At 45.8% G+C, this 16,897-nt stretch overlaps 1 protein-coding gene across 1 annotated transcript in view; it reads right to left on the minus strand.

The window, feature by feature from the left end:
- Positions 1 to 16,897, minus strand: part of LOC144782956 (EH domain-containing protein 1) — a 1,028,199-nt gene that overhangs the window by 668,462 nt on the left and 342,840 nt on the right. The window contains exons 4-5 of the mRNA XM_078662184.1: positions 5,318 to 5,341; positions 1,692 to 1,697 (exon numbers count right to left, since the gene is read on the minus strand). Of these exons, the coding sequence (XP_078518310.1) occupies positions 1,692 to 1,697; positions 5,318 to 5,341 (30 nt within the window). The remainder of the gene's footprint in view (positions 1 to 1,691; positions 1,698 to 5,317; positions 5,342 to 16,897) is intronic.

Raw genomic sequence — 16,897 nt, forward strand, 5'->3', positions numbered from 1 at the left:
TCACTTTTGAAGTGTTGTGCGACAGGTTGCAGAGGGTCGCTGTTCACAATTGCATATAAATTCTGCATATATATTTATATATATATATATATATATATATATATATATATATATATTTAGATATATATATATTATATATATGTATATACAATATTTTCGCATATTAAATCATTAGAACTGCAAATTCATAATGGTATGATGAAAAGTGCTGTATTCTCAGAAAATCAGAGTACAGTTTATTAAACATAATATTGCCTTAGCATCTAAGCACTACTTCACTACATTAATATTGATTCTGCTCTCTCTATGCTAATGTCACCTGAAGACAGCAGGGCAAATTTGTAACATCAACAACAGCAAACTAATATGAATGAATAGGGGATAGTGCGCTAGTCGATGGTCCTTCCAAACATTCTATTATTGTGACCGAAGTGGAAACAATTATCAATTACAGCAAGAACAATGTCAATGGAAATAAACAAACATGACTGCGTGCTGCAGAAATAATGAACAGAGAAATTTTGAAAAAGATGGCTACCAATCCCAAACTGAGGCCTAGTTACCTAAAGTCCGGAAAACACACTTCTACATGCCATAGAAATTGGATTTAAATGCAAAAAATCAGTGTGTACATGTAAAATCAAAAGCAAATTTCCATTCTGCACATTGTTAATGAAGAACAAAAAACAATGTACAAAATCTCTAACACTAGGTGCCCTATCGGTTCACGGACGGTATTTGTAAGTCTTTCTAGTGTTTTTCAACCATAAGGTCTTCTTTCCTAGATGTTTTGTGAACTATGTATATTTTTTTAGGACTTGCTATTTTAAGCTTCCCCCAGCTTGAAGTGGTAAAAAGTGGCCTACGCTGAGGACAGTTTGTTTGTGAGCTAGGTATCTTTCTACAGATTTTGTTCCCTCCTGCACCTTCTGATTCAAGTGGCAGAAAGTGGCGTGTGCTGCGGATGTATCAGGGACTCTGAACATTACTCTCGGCACAACAGTGAAGGCTCTCCTGATGCCACAACAGCAGTGTTGAGTTAACTAATGGGTTCCTTCACATCTCATCACCTTCACATCAGGACTTCCTTATACAAGGACACCTCCAGCACCTCTCCTAAACAGACGTTCTGGCAGCATCTCCTTGTTAGGTTTCCCCAGGTTACTAGTCCCCGAACTTGGCCAGGGTTATTGGCAGTTGTTGCCCCAACCATGGCACTCTAAGGAATCTCCAGGTCTTCCCTGACGTGGGATCCCTGGTTTCTGGTCTGAAATTCTTCTGATGCTGACAGGAATATTCTACTGTATCGTTATCACAGCTTTTGTACATGGCTTCGACATTATCGTTTCGATTTCCAAACCTTGTATCTTCACAAAGAATAGCCCTGCATGTGTGAAGCAATAACATTTAAGATGCACTAAAGCTCATTCAAATTGCAGCTGCAAGAAAACGTGTGACTAGCTGGGACCCCAGTTATTAGGGATTGGCACAGCTTACAGGATCATTTGCCTTTATTACCAGCAGCTGCCCTGCTTGAGTACGTTGTGCTACAGGTTCACATGTGACGCTCTGAGGAGATACCTCTTGATGTGCAGGTAAACCTGCTGCATCTCTAGTCGCTGTGGTTATAGGGGAGGGCTGACGAGTGGGGTGTCAGGGCCTCTGACTTGAAATACTAATGAATTAAGCACCACCATCTGTGTACTGGACTCCTGCAGAGAGATCAGATCTTGGAAAGGATAATGCCTCCTCCTGGCTTGCAATGTGCACGCTGACACCAGGAAGCGGAGTACAGCACTGAGCAGTGGCTGAAGGACTGTCTAAGTTTGTATACTTTCCTGCAAACTTTGAGATATTGACCGCTCTGGAAGATGCACCTCTGTGACCTATTTAAATAACTACCTCCAAGTACACTAAAATCACTGTCACATACCGCAACAGATATTTGAACCCAATGAAGGTAAATGCTGCTCGCACCAACTTAAATGAAGAGTTCAACTGGTTCTGACTACAAGTAACTGCCCACAGAGAAATGCCTACTAGTACTATACAGTTGGCACAAAACCAAATAATTAAATAAGTGAGTTGCTCACCTGCCTCGGTCTAGCTAATCACCCCATACCCCACATACCTGAGAAGGGAAACAAGTACTAGTCAGAACATTGATTATTACACTATATTGCACTATTGATCACTAAAGAATATATAGGCATCAGGAAACACTGCCAACACCACTCTAAACTAGCCTCTGAACACAAAAGGCAGCTAACTAAACATGACCAAAAACAGATCCAGCGTGCATTACATTAAGGAACCAGCCCCTAATGCCTAGGACAACGTGGCTAGTATAAAAACAACATGTATTTACATGAAAAGCAGCATTTCAACAACTGTTGGTAAACTTGACCTCAAACTTATAAGATTCCCCAGAGTCTCATAATGCAAAACTGACCAAAATGGTAAAAATAAAAAATTGAATTAATCAAAACCAAAAACTAAGACCTGGAGGATATATCCAGGAGGAACAACGTAATGATGGTGAGTGTTCCAGAATCCACTAACACTGGAAATATGGAAGATTTTTTAGAGCCAATACTAGTAGATGTTTTCAGCCGATCCAACTTTTCAGAAAAACTAATTCACTGCCTCCCTCCAGTGAATTACCAAGACCCATCATTGTGAGGGTACTAAACTACTGTGACAGGTATCTTGCCGTCCCAGAGAAGCCGGGTGTGAAAAAGGTAACATTAGGAACATTATGTTCATTCCAGAATGTACACAATAAAGTTCAATTTGGATATGCAAACAATTAAACTATACTTTATGTCTGTTCTAGAATCCGCTTACAAACGGGAGCAGTATGTTATAGGCCAACTGGCCAGATGATATGGTACACATATAGCTTTTTTGGTGCCTAACCAATCATTATTCAGGTGAGGCTCAGTTTCAACTATCCCTTTATGCCCAATATGTTATCCTAGTATATAATATGTCGAGATTACCAGCAGTATATTATTATGTGTCCACAGATATACCCCCGTGGTTCCTGGACTCAGTAGAGGACATTTCGTCCAGATATTATATTTTAAATCGTATGCCCAAATCGCAAAAACAATTAGCACTGCCTATATGAGGTGAGGCATTTCCCCCCCCCCCTTTTTTATATAAGAAGTAAGGTGCTTGTGTGGGAATGTGAGGTTGTGAGTTTCCTGGGTATGAGCGCTCCAGTTGGTTACAAGTAAACTTTCTAAACCATAAGAGTGCTAGTTTGGAGATGGAGAGATGATTGCCATATAATATCACAGAGATTTCTAGGTGACCTTTAAGTATTTTCTGCCATGTCCATAACTGACTTAAGCTATTTTAATTCAATTGTGGGTTCAGTTTTATAGAGAGGTGAGAATTGGGATGTGTAGGATCAGTTGTGAATATATGACATAAAACATGGGTAGGTCTACTTATTCTATAAGAATAGGTTCCAAGTGTATACAGTTTGATGAAATATGCTGGTCTAAAGGTTGTTGTTTTGGGGGAACCTACTGATTGATATTTGTGTTTTATTATACAGATGTTTTTAAATCAACATTGCCCAAATTTTATGTTGAGAGGCAAAACTTTTGTCTTGAAAAAGATGGTGGCATAATTTATCCATTGAAACGCGTTGACGCCTACCAAAGTACACACTCTGTGAGAAAGGCTGTGGTCAAACAGTATTTGAATAAGTTATAAATACCAGGATCTACGCCTATGTTACTGCTGTAATACGGATGTGTACCACATAAATTACATCTTGTGTTTGTCTATGCTATGTACTCTCTTTGGTCATTTTTTTTTTTTTTTTTTTTTTACAAATTAACTGTTTATAAATATGTGATTGTGTTTTGAGCTAATGTGATCCTTGTTGATTAGGAATACTATATACTGTGCTTATTAGATACAGTGTTCTTTTTTTAAACCACAGTGTAATTTTAATAATAACTATTTTTTAACAAATAAATCGATTTATAGTTTTGTATATCTTATGATTCTTGACTTTCTTTGGGAAATATATGGCATAATCCTCTTAAGTGTGTATGTGATTTAATGGAGAGTATAACCAGGTTGAATGAAATGTGCAGAAGGGTTGATTCTTAGAGATTGCAATCTGGTCCAAAGGATACCGCTCTTTTCCACTCACTAGCCAGTGACCAGGAAGGCGAGGAGAAGATGCCAACCAATGTCGGGTGATTTCAGGTGAAGAACGTGAAGCTTGACTCTTCAGCCACAAGGACCAGGAGGCGTCGACAACAACCAGGACTGGATTCGAGCTGTCCCACGAAGGATGTTGAGTGCTGCGGTGTCGGATTCCGGAGGGGACCCAACAAGTCTTGCCAACAGCAACCCACGCAAAAATCAAAGATTGGCTTCGGTGCAGACCAGCAAGGTCTGAGGGACTCGCCCTTTGGAGGGGAGTCAGTGCAAGTCTGGAGCAACCAGGGAAGCCCAAGAAACAGAGGAGTTACCTTCGTGGGGACCCACCAGTCGACAGACCAGGGATCGCGAAGGAGCCTCGAGCCGAAATTCTAGAAATGGGCCCACCGAACATTCGTGGAGTGTAGGCCCTCAATCTTCGGTGCAAATGGTGCTCGGGGCTTGGAATACAAGTAGCCCAATGCACAACGTCCGGAAAGCTCAGGAAGTCGATGCACTAGCAAATGTGCACGGAGTCCAGGAGTTCTGGTCCCACGTCTCTAGTGATGGCTGCGAGTCTCAACTTTGCTGGGATCTCATGTCGGCCTCGGAGAAGTCTGGAAGTCTGGGTCCTGTGTCACAAATCCGTCGAGATCCGGCGGGAGCCTAGGAAATGCAGACCGGCAAGATGCTTCTTTGGTGCCTGTTTGAATAGGGGAGTCACTCCTTGACCCCAAGGGAGATTCTTCCGTCTTCTAGTCGAAATAGAATGTTGAAGTTCCAGGATATATGTTGCAGAGTTTCATCCAGGGTAATCTAAAGTCCTAAGGACTGGGTTCCTAGACTTATACTAAGTTTAGGGGTTGGACTTACTCTAGGGTCCCACCTATGGGTGGACCCAGGGAGGGGGTGGTTAAATCCCTTTCCCTTTGTACAGTTTAGAGCCAGAGCAGGGGCTGAGCGCCCCTGCAACCGGTTTGAACTGTGGTATGCACAGGGATACCAAGTGTGCCCCCAGCACGGTCTGAAAATCATTCTCTGAATGCACCCACCCAGTCCCAATACACTAAAGACTGTCTGGGAGGTGGTTACACCTCCCTGTGACAGGAAACCTTTTATCCAGGCCTCCCCTGCCGTAGTTTTATACAGCAGCAGAAGGACAGACCAGTGTCTCTATTACCGGTTAAGTAAGTATGTACATGTCTTCTCCCTCTAGAAGGGTGGAATTCTACTCCCGCCGCCAGGACTGGCGGGGGGGGGGGGTAGGATTCCAAAGTGTTTGACACCAAACACGACATGTTCCCATGCAACCATTCCAAAGTTAGCATTTACCGCGAGGTTATAATGCACTTAAGAGTATATGGTCTGGCTGCATCACAGAACAGCTACAGAGAATTGATTCCGAAAGCTGTAGAGGAGTCCTGCTCATGCATGGGCACCCTGTCACACACAACCAAGCACTCTGCCTTCAGGATTGATAAGGCATGCCATAGGAGTGACTTATAGGTTTATATGTGTCAGTGATTAAAGGTAGATATAGGTAATCTATATCTTAGTAAGGGGTGCATGCACCGCCTTACCCAGTTTGCAGTAGCAAACCTGTGGTGTCATTTTGGAAGGCTTCCCAGGGGTGGCATAATACATGTTTCAGCCCCTGGTAGGCCTCTGGGGTACCTATACCCTTAGTACCTAAGGTACCATATACAAGGGACTCACAACGGTAACCCAGTAACCAATCTGGAGTGTACCTAATGTACATGCAATCAATTTAGAGAGGAAGCAGCTAGGCTGGGGTCCTGGTTAGCAGGGCCCCAGCCAGGCTAAAGTCGAAAAACAGTGAAACACAAACAAAAAGGGGGGGTAACCATAGTAAGCAGATCCTACTCTCCTACACAACCCCCCCCCCCAACGCAGGGACATTAAACTAACCTTGACCAGTTGAGTCTTCATGTTCTAAGTGGAAATACCTGGAGAGTCCATCTGCATTGGCATGGTTACTCCCAGGTCTGTATTCCACTGTATAGTCTATCCCCTGAGGGAAAATGGACCACCTTAAAAGTTTGGGGGTTTCACCCTTCATCTGTTTTAGCCATAAGAGGGGCTTATGGTCAGTCTGAACAGTGAAGCGAGTGCCAAACAAGTATGGCCTCAGCTTCTTCAGAGCTCAAACCACAGCAAAGGCCTCCTTCTCAGTAGCTGACCAACGTTTCTCTCTAGGTGTCAGCCTTCTGCTAATAAAAGCTACTGGCTGGTCTTTACCTTCATCATTCAACTGTGATAGTACAGCCCCTACCCCCAACTCAGATGCATCTGTTTGGACAATTAATTCTCTGGAGTAGTTAGTTCTTTGCAGAATTGGTGCAGTGCACATGGCCTGCTTCAGGTCATCAAATGCCCTTTGACAGCTTATTGTCCACTGAACTTTCATAGGCATTATTTTAGAAGTTAAGTTATTCAGGGATGTCACAATGGAACCATACCCCTTGACAAATATCCTGTAGTACCCAGCCAGGCCCAAGAAAGATCTGACCTGAGTCTGGGTAGTGGGAACAACCCAGTCCATGATGGTCTGGATTTTGCTATGCAATGGTTGAACCTGGGCTCCACCTACAAGGTGGCCCAAGTACACAACCTGACTCTGCCCTATCGGGCACTTAGAAGCCTTGATAGTTAGGCCTGCCTTTTGCAGGGTCTCCAAAACATTTCGCAGGTGGACCAGGTGATCCTCCCAGGTGGAGCTAAAGACAGCAATACCATCTAGATATGCTGCAGAGTAGTCTTCTACGTCTGTTAGGACTGTGTTCACCAACCTTTGAAAAGTGGCAGGTGCATTCTTCAGACCAAAGGGCATTACCAAAAAATAATAGTGCCCACTAGGGGTTGAAAATGGTGTCTTTGGCTTTGCATCCTCAAATAATCTGATCTGCCAGTAGCCAGCTGTAAGATCAAATGAGCTCAGAAATTTGGCTCAGGTCAAAGAATCTATGAGCTCATTTGCTCTTGGAATTGGACGGGCATCAGTCTTAGTGACTGCAGTGAGCCCTCTGTAGTCAACACAAACCCTCATCCCTCTCTTACCACACTGGGTGTGAGGTGTTGGTACCAAGACCACTGAACTAGCCCAAGGGCTATCTGAGGGTTCAATAACTCCCAAATCCAACATTTTCTGGACTTCTGTCCTGATACAGTCCCTGACATGATCAGGTTGCCTGTAAATCTTACTTTTAACAGGCAGACTGTCCCCAGTGTCCACTTCATGAGTGCACCAGGTGGTCTGACTTGGAGTCAGAGAGCACATATGTCTAAACTGACTGAGCACTTGTCTGCAATCAGGTTGCTGCTGAGCAGTGAGGCTGCCTGCCAAGGCTACACCATCCACTGACTCATCATCAGGGTTCTGTGAGAGCAGGTCAGGGAGAGGGTCACTCTCCTCCTCCTCTCCTGTCCCTCATCAGTAGCCATGAGCAAGTCCATGTCTGCCCTGTCAACATATGGTTTCAATCTGTTGACATGAAGCACCCTATGAGGGCTCCTGGGAGTTCCTTGGTCCACCAAATAGGTAACCTCTCCCTTCTGTTCAACAATAGTGTGGGGTCTACTCCACTTGTCTTGGAGATCTGCTGGGGCCACAGGCTCCAATACTCACAGTTTCTGTCCTGGCTGGTAAACAGTTCCTGGCTGGTAAACAGTCAGTACAGCCTTTTGGTTATGCTGGCATTCTGTAACTCCTGGCTAGCCTCAAGGTTTTTAGTTGCCTTTGTCATGTGAGCCATCCTGGAGCGGAGACCAAGTACATAGTGGACAGTACCATGGACAGAGCTCTCCAACCTCCGTCCCATCTCTCTCCTACCTTTTTTAGGTAAATTGGCCGAGAAGCACGTAAACATCCATGTTTCCAGGTTCATAGAGGCGACAAGGGGCCTGGACCCATCACAATCCGGGTTCAGGCCCAACTACAGCACAGAATCAGCGCTCCTCTCCGTGACTGATAACATCAAGATGTCACAGGATAGAGGAGGATCGATGATTCTGGTGCTGCTAGACCTGTCGGCAGCCTTTGATACTGTGTCTCATGAGATTCTTCTCGGCCGATTGCAGAGAGTGGGTATTGGAGGATTGGCACTGTCCTGGTTGGAGAGCTTTCTCTCCGGCCGCTCACAATCTGTTAGCATGGGACCCTATCGGTCCACCTCGAGGGTACTCACTAAGGGGGTGCCACAGGGCTCATGTCTAAGCCCCACATTATTTAATGTGTATGTGGCCCCCCTTGCAGCGATTGTGAGAAGGTTTGGGTTCACACCAGTGTCATATGCTGATGACACACAGCTGCTTTTCCCTTTCAACTCTCTTACGCCCGATGTGAAGAACAAATTTGCCGAGGGCATGAGAGCAGTGTCCCACTGGATGGCCACCAACTGCCTCCAGTGTAACGTCGGGAAGACCGAGGTAATGCTATTTGGGAAAGCTAGCATGCTCTGGTCTCCCGACTGGTGGCCTCTAGATCTTGGCCCCGTCCCATGCCCAAAGCCAATTGTTAAGAACTTGGGGGTAAAACTAGATCAGACCTTGAGTTTAAAGGAACATGCTAACTATGTTACAGGAGCTTGTTTTAGAACAATTGGCCAGTTAAGGCGAATCTTCCCTATGCTGCCTGACAATCACAAGAGGACCCTTGTACAGACACTGGTGATAAGTCGCCTAGACTACTGCAACGGCCTCCTCATATCAGCAAACGAGGAGGCGTTAAATCGTTTGCAGGTGGTCCAAAATACGGCAGCCAGATTAATTCTAAATGCTCCCGCAAGGACCCCGTCCAAACCTCTGTTAAGTCATCTTCATTGGTTGCCCATACGACAACGTGTCACATTTAAAATCTGTTGCTTGGTGCACAAATGTCTCTATGGGCAAGGCCCCAGATATCTGGCACAAAAATTTCAGATATATAAACCTGAACGTTTATTACGTTCCAGCAACCAATGCCTACTGGAAACCCCCAATGTAAAAAAAGTCAGACAAGGTGGCCGTGCCCTATCATTTATAGGCCCAACCATGTGGAATAAACTTCCATCTGACCTAAGACACAATGACAACCACTTGTGTTTTAGGAAGGCCTTAAAAACTTTCCTGTTTCAGATGGCATAATTCTCCATGTGGCTTCCGCAGAGACAATATATTTTAGAACTTTTGCGAGCAAAGCGCGGAGATACCTCTTGGGTCGATTCTTGCGCGATATAAGCAATTAAATAAATAAATAAATAAATAGTCCACTATGTCCTGTTGAGAGGGTTTGAGAGATAATGCCCATCCCTCCTTCTGTGGGAAATGATTATTTTTCGTAGTTTATGTCCCATCATACACCCTTTCAGCCACGACCCCGAGCCCATCATGCCGGAACACGAGCACACGAGCATGAACCGATCACGCGCTCACAAAGTTGCACACGCACTCTCCTTCCCCAAAAAATTCAAACGTACATCCTTATGGTCAAAGCAATTCCGAGAACCAGCTCCTCACTCAAATCGTGCATTTCTGTGGTTAAGCCGATGCCGAGAACAAGACCCCCCCATTCGTAACCATTTCCCTATAATCGGGCCGATTCCGAGAAATGGGCCCCCTTTCTGTTAAACCACGACAACCAATTCCGAGAAGAAGAGCCCCCGAATGCTGAAACACGACAAACAGACATCCTGTCACGATCACCTCTCCTTTATCTAAGGAACCAGCCTAGTGTTATTTCTCCACACCTTTGCCTCTCTTGTGCTTCCTCATTCTAAATCATGACTCAGCCTTATCTCCTCTGCCATGTTTCTACTTTTTTCATGACGCTGCCTCCTTTTATGGTCATGACTTCTGTTTTATTGCAACATATGATCCGGGCCTACATGACTTCTGTTTTACTTCAACATATGATCCGGGTATGCATTGAAGGGAAGCTCCTTCCTCTTTTTCTGTTATAAATACTGTGTGTTCAGATAATAAAGTTAGAGATTCTTCCGATCCTCCTCAGGTGACGGAGCTCTCCCTTAACCCGAGTTACTGAATAAAGACCCTGAATTCAAACCACCACGGACTCTGCTCTTCATACTTGAACTTATTGATATAGAAATTATGATCAAGGTAAATTACTAAAATATTTACCACAGCAAATTGGCGCCCGAATAGGAACTTCCCTTTCTCCCCACACGCAGGTGATGCGGACCTAAACCGGTCTCTTCAAGACATCGACGGACTTCCAAGTGCACACTGCAGGGTGTTCCTGCATGAACTCCTTCATGTCGAAGAGGAACCGAGCCACGGCCTAGCCATCCATACGAGGCGGTGAGGACGACAGCGGAAGTCTCGACCCAGAGCCCGAAACCTGTGAAGATTGCAGAGTCCGAGGTCGTCTGAAACCCGAACAGTCCCTGTCCACGAGCGCTGCGCAATCAAGTATCCAGATCTTCAATATCTTCAAGTTCTCTGCACCTCGGTGAGTACTGCTGGGGGTGTATCAAGACGGGTTCTGATTTTCAGAGCACAGTCAAGACGGGTTCTGACCTTTTCAGAGCACGGTAAAGACGGGTTCTAGGTTTTCTAGAAAACGGTATGTTTGTACTCTGATACTCAGAGTATATTGAGTTTTTTTCAAGTGTAAGTTTTTATTTGTATCTAATACGATGCCTTTGTTCTCTAAACTGTGTAAACTGGGTACCCGGAACGGGTTACTGGAATAATCTGTACCAGTCCCCCCGAAGGATACTCCTGGTTACTTTATGTACACAAAGTATGGGATTGGTGCCATCTTGTATTTGGATCTTTGGGAAGGTTATACTAAAGATTTAGACATTGCGATCAGATGGCCAAAGAGTGGCACATGGGATTTGAATTGTATTATGGCGGTTGAGAAAAGGTGTTGGGAAAAGAAAGCAAGACCCTCGATGTTAGAGAGCGTCGATATATGGCGAAAAGAAGCACATCGAAGGGAACAGAAAGAGCAAGGGAAAGTTGAGAAAGCAAAGAGAATGTCAGAAGAAAGTAAGATGAAAAAGTTACAGGATCAGAATGATGATATTTGTTTTGAACAAAAGAAAAAAGAGGTCTCGGCCTCAGTAACGGGTATATATCCTGTCCTCTCACCAGAAACAGGGTCCGAGATTAACTCAGACTCTAGCACCCCTACGGCACCTCCACGTCCTAAGGTTCCTTCTGTACCCGACGATTTTATTACCGCCTATTTAATGGAACCTCCTCCTGCTTACACTAATCAGATAACAGCCAGAAGAATAATCGCCCAGACTGAACCCATCCCTGACGCCTCAAGTAGTGTTCTGCCTATGTTAGAATGCGATTATGACCCAACCCCAGGGGAAGGTTCACAAGCAGATATTTCCCTTCGCCTACGAGAAGCTCTAGAAGGTATACAGGAGGTACCGAATGTCACAAATTGCGTAAACAAAATTTATGAGGCACTTCGAACAGGAGAAAATTTAGAAACACTACAGGAAGCTATAAAAAATAGACCCATAGCACATAGAAAATGTCTCTCACGATTCATGATCACTTGTTTTATCAGAATGATAGCTAGTACAGGAAAAAGCGATCCTGAAGATTTACTACAACTAGATCAAGCAGTAGTTGCAGGGAATTACAATAAGATAAAAGAAATAGATCTCTTTATTCCACTCTTCACTAGCAAGGTTTCTGATTCCCATCGAAAAGATGCCCCTACCCAGGAAACTGAGAATGAGAGTACAAGCGAAGACAGAGAAGAAGGAACTGCTTTTCACGGTGCAGTACGCCCCCGTATCCCTCGTTCTCATAATAATGGACAATTCAAACTTAATAAGAAATTGTCAGTCCCTACAGATAGGTTGTTCCAACGAACACAAGAAGCTCTAGATGATTGGATGGACGACGAGCCTCCACTCACCACACAAGAAAAAGAACTCGTTAGATCAAGCACCGATTGGGTATCTCAATACTCTATATATGGCTATGATATAGTTGCTCAAATGTTTTTATCGATCCCTCTGGCATCTCAAAGGCTAGCTAGCATCTATATGGTTCAACACCTCATTACAATGTACGAAGATACTGGTTGCCCACCAAAAAGATTATATCCTCTCTTACGAGACTGTTTAGAAGGGAGGTGGGTGGCCAGGGGACAAGAATTCTGTAGGAAGGTAGATCCCTGACTATGGTTGCCCCCAACTTTTTGCCTGCTTACAACCAATCATCAATAAGGGTTGTTTGGACTGATACAAAGTGCTCACTAGAATAGTGAACATTATATATCAGGCCAACTTCTCACATTGGTGAGCAGCGGTTGGGATTTGAGCTTGCTGTTGTTTTACCACACATATCCTAAGAATATCTTGTGAAAGATCACATAAGTACTAAAGGTACATATAACTTAGCTTAGAATACTCTGAGTTCTACTGAACCAGCTGTTGTAGCTCCTAGGGCCTAGCACACCCTAAACTACAACTCTAGCAAGGGATCAGTAGGTAAACATATAGTGTAGGTAAGTGCACCACTTACACCTCACTAGAAAAGCATGTCTACCCATGGAGAGTCTTCAGAGACTCCCCTTGTGGTTATTGACCCTCCACAGGTCAACTCAAGATATGCAGCTCTCAATTTCCAGGAGTTGAGACACTTGTGTACCTCCAGGAAATTGAAACAGGGGTCTAACCCCACCACTCCCTTTCTGTTGGGTCTCTTAGAGACTTATGATGCTAGGAAAGCATCTCAGGGAGATGGGAATATGCCAGTCTTAGAAGGGCACCTTGGTGATCCAGACCTCCACAACACTGTAAATGCAGTTGAGGAGGAGGACCCTGAGGAACTCTCTGGGGATGAGGTAGACAAAGGTCTTGAGGTAGTCAGAAGGCTAACTAGGGCCAACATAGACTTGCTTGGGCTAGGATCTGGGGGACCCCCAGTACTGACCCTAAGTAGGCCTAACCTTGGAGTTAGGAGAGATAGATCTCTTTCTAGGGACTCCAATAGATCTCTGCACTCTAATGCCTCTTCTCAGAGGAGAAGGAACTCTCCCCAGAGGAGATTGACTTCCCCTCAGAGAATGGAGCATGAAGCTAGGATGAGGCAGGCTACTCTGAGGATTGAAAGGGAAGAACTTGCCCTGGCCAAAGAGAAGCTTGCCTTTGCTAGAGAGCAGCAGAGGAGTGGGTTCGCTCCCACTGGTGGCAGCAATCTCCCAAGAGAAAAAGAGAAGGGTTTAGATACTAAACACCTGACTAAAATAGTGCCCCCCTTTAAGCAAGGGGATGACATCCAGAAATGGATGGCTGCTTTGGAGAGGGCCTGCACTGTGCAGTGCATTCCCCAAAGTCAGTGGGCAGCTATACTGTGGCTCTCCTTTGATGGCAAAGGTAGAGATAAGCTCCTCACTACTAGAGTTGAGGATGCTAATAATTACCAAGTCCTGAAAAATGCACTGGTTGATGGGTTTGGCTTAACCACTGAGCAGTACAGGTTGCTGTTCAGAGACACCCAGAAAACTCAGTCTCAGGACTGGTCTGACTTTGTTGATTGTGCCACTAAGGCTTTGGAAGGCTGGCTACTGGGTAGCAAGGTTACTGACTTCACAGGATTATATAATCTTATTATGAGAGAGCAAGTCTTAAATAATTGTCAGAACCAGTTATTACACCAGCACCTGGTAGATTCTGATCTGACCTCTCCACAAGAATTGGGTAAGAGGGCAGACAAATGGGTCAGAACCAGGATTAGGCCCAAGAACCAAGGTGGTGACCAGAAAAAGGAATCAACCAAGCCTCAAGAGAAGGGTGGGAATAAATCTCCAGATCAAACCACATCAGGGCCCCAAAAATCCTCTGAGGGGGGTGGGTCCCAGAATCCTTCTAATAACCAGAAGAAACCCTATTGTTATCCCTGTAAACAGGTGGGTCATTTGAAAACTGACAGCAGTTGCCCAAAGAATAACAATAAGGAGAACATACCCCCAAGTAACATTCCCAAACCTCCTGTTACTATTAGTAGTAATCCCCCAGGTGGTGGGAGTGCCCCCAAGAATTTGGGTGCATTTACTTTGGGAGTTCCTGGGGACTCTGGCCTAACCAGGTCCCCAAACTTAGATACTCTTGTCTGTGAGACTGGCATGGGGTTTGCCAACTTCACAACTTGTCCCAACACTTTGGGCAAGTACAGACAGGAGCCCCTCATCAATGGTATAAAAGTTGAGGCCTATAGAGATACAGGGGCTAGCATCACTATGGTGACTGAGAGTCTAGTCCCCTCAAGGCAACTTTTACCGGGTGCCACATACCAGGTGACCAATATTGATGGGGTACAGAGAGATCATCCCATGGCAGTGGTCAATCTCAGCTGGGGAGGTGTCACTGGCCACAAGAGAGTGGCAGTGTCACCAAACTTGCCTGTAGATTGCCTACTGGGGAATGATTTAGAGCTCTCAGCCTGGGCTGAAGTAGAGCAAGAAACCCATTTTAGAATGGTAAACATCCATGGTAAGGTTAGTGGGGCAGTGATAGCCACAGCCCCAGTCCAAGATATCCTCCCTGAACAGGTCAGGAGGGCTGTGCCAGTCACAGCCCAATCTCAGACAACTTCCTTCCCAGAACAGGTTGTCAAGGCTGTGATGGTCACAGCCCACACCCAAACTGAGCCCCCTCCTGAAAAGGTGGGGAGAGTTGTGATGGCCACAGCTCAAACTCAGACAGATGATAGTGTTGTGAAGCCTGAAACTATGGATCACTCCACTCAGACAGAGAGCATTGAGGAGGAAGAGAAATCTCCCTCCCACCAGACTTTAGGAAAGGGTCAGCCTCCTCAGGGAACTGATCTGACCCCTTGTGAAGAAACTGCCACAGAGGTAGGCAGGCCTAGCCTGGCCTGGCAGAACCCCTGATGTCAGTGGACCCTTCCAAGGTGGGACCCAGTCTGGAGCAGGTAACCTGCCCCTCTCTACCCTGCCTCAGTCAGCCCAGGGCTGTAGAGGTCAGGGAGGCCAGTGTTGGACCCCAAAGGGCCCCCTGTCCAAAAGAATTCCCCAATCAGCAGATTAAGGGCACTGAAGCTAGCAGTCCTAGCCAAGTGAAAATAAAACAAACTCCTGAGGGATCCCCCTTAAATTTAGTTAGGGACCTCCCACAGATGGACACTGTTGGGCACAGCCAGACCTGGGACCTAAGGGCCCCAAACCTGACCTGTCCCTCCAGTAAGCCAAACAGAGGGACCCAACCTCCAGCTGTAGGTAGCCAGAGGTTGACCCTGAGAGCCCAAAACAAATCAGTCTTGGAAAGAAAGGCCTCTATGGTGGAAAATGATTGGACGAAGCTGAGCCCAAAATTAGTGGAGCCTCACTTCAGTACTCCATTTCAGCACCAGCCTTTTCCTTTGCCAAAACACACCACAGGTAGAGATTCCCTATGGTGGAGACCCTCAGATACCCTTAGGGTGAGGGATTGCTTAGTGGACCATGAGATAGGGGGTAACCATGCCAGTGCTGGTACTTCCTTATATGGCCACTCAGGCAATATAGGCTTACCTGGCAAGGATAGCCTTATCTCCTTTCGTTTGGGGGGGGTTATGTAGGATGGTAGATCCCTGACTATGGTTGCCCCCAACTTTTTGCCTGGTGTTTTGCTGGTTTTCTGACTTAGTTGACCTGGGACCCTGCTATTCAGGGCCCCAGGCCTACTGCTCTCTCTGTAAAATGGATTCCATGTACCTTAGGTACATATCTAATTGGATACTGAGTCACCTTATCAGTCCCTGTACAGTGTACCTTAGGTACCCAGGGCATAGGTGTACCCAGGGCCTACCAGGGGCTGCAGCATGTATTATGCCACCCCTGGCTGGCCATCCAAATCTGACACAACTGGCTGCTTGACAGCTGGGGCAAGGTGGTGTAATCACCCTTTGCTTTAGATATAGTATACCTATATCTAACCCTAAAAATGGACACACAGATCTCCTATCAGTCACTCCTATGGCAGGCCTTGACAATCCTGAAGGCAGAGTGCTTGGAATGGTGTGAGATAGTGCTCTGGCATGAGCTGAGCCTGTCTGCGGCTTTCGGGATCCATCCCTTAGCCGTTTCCATGATATCGCATACCATATACTCTTAAGTGCACTATAATCCTCGCGGTTATATGCCAACTCTGGTATCGCTTTATCAAAACATGTCGAGTAAGGTGTCATACGAATTGGAATACTAACCCCTCGCCAATTCTGGCGACGGGGTTAGCATTCCACCCTTCTAGAGGGACACGACATGTGTGTAACCTGTAACCCCGGTTAAAGTCAAACAGAGCCTTAGCTCCACAAAATGGATGCTGCCACCGAGACACAAGTCTGCCCTCCTGCTGCTGGGAGTCCTCCCAGAGCAGGAGGCAAGGACAAAGGGTTTCCTGCCAGGGGCGGTGCCAGCATCGTCCCAGACAGGATTTTGTGTATCCTAGGTAGGCAGGGCTTCAGAGGAAGGTGACTGCAAGTGGCACCCCGGTGCTCACTGTGCATAGGCCGGCTGAAACCAGTTCCAGGGGCACTCCAGCCCCTGGCCTGGGGAAAGCCCGCCAAAGGAGAGGGGTGTAACCACCCCCCTCCTAGTCCCACCCATAGGGCAGGACTTAGTCGCGTGCCAGCCCCTTTTTACAGGATAAAGGTAGGAACTGGCCCCCTTCCAAATCAGATCATCTTTGGAATCAAGACACGACTTTCTACGAAAGGACATCAAGATTTC

Source organism: Lissotriton helveticus, chromosome 9, assembly GCF_964261635.1.
Source record: "Lissotriton helveticus chromosome 9, aLisHel1.1, whole genome shotgun sequence".
Classification (NCBI taxonomy): domain Eukaryota; kingdom Metazoa; phylum Chordata; class Amphibia; order Caudata; family Salamandridae; genus Lissotriton; species Lissotriton helveticus.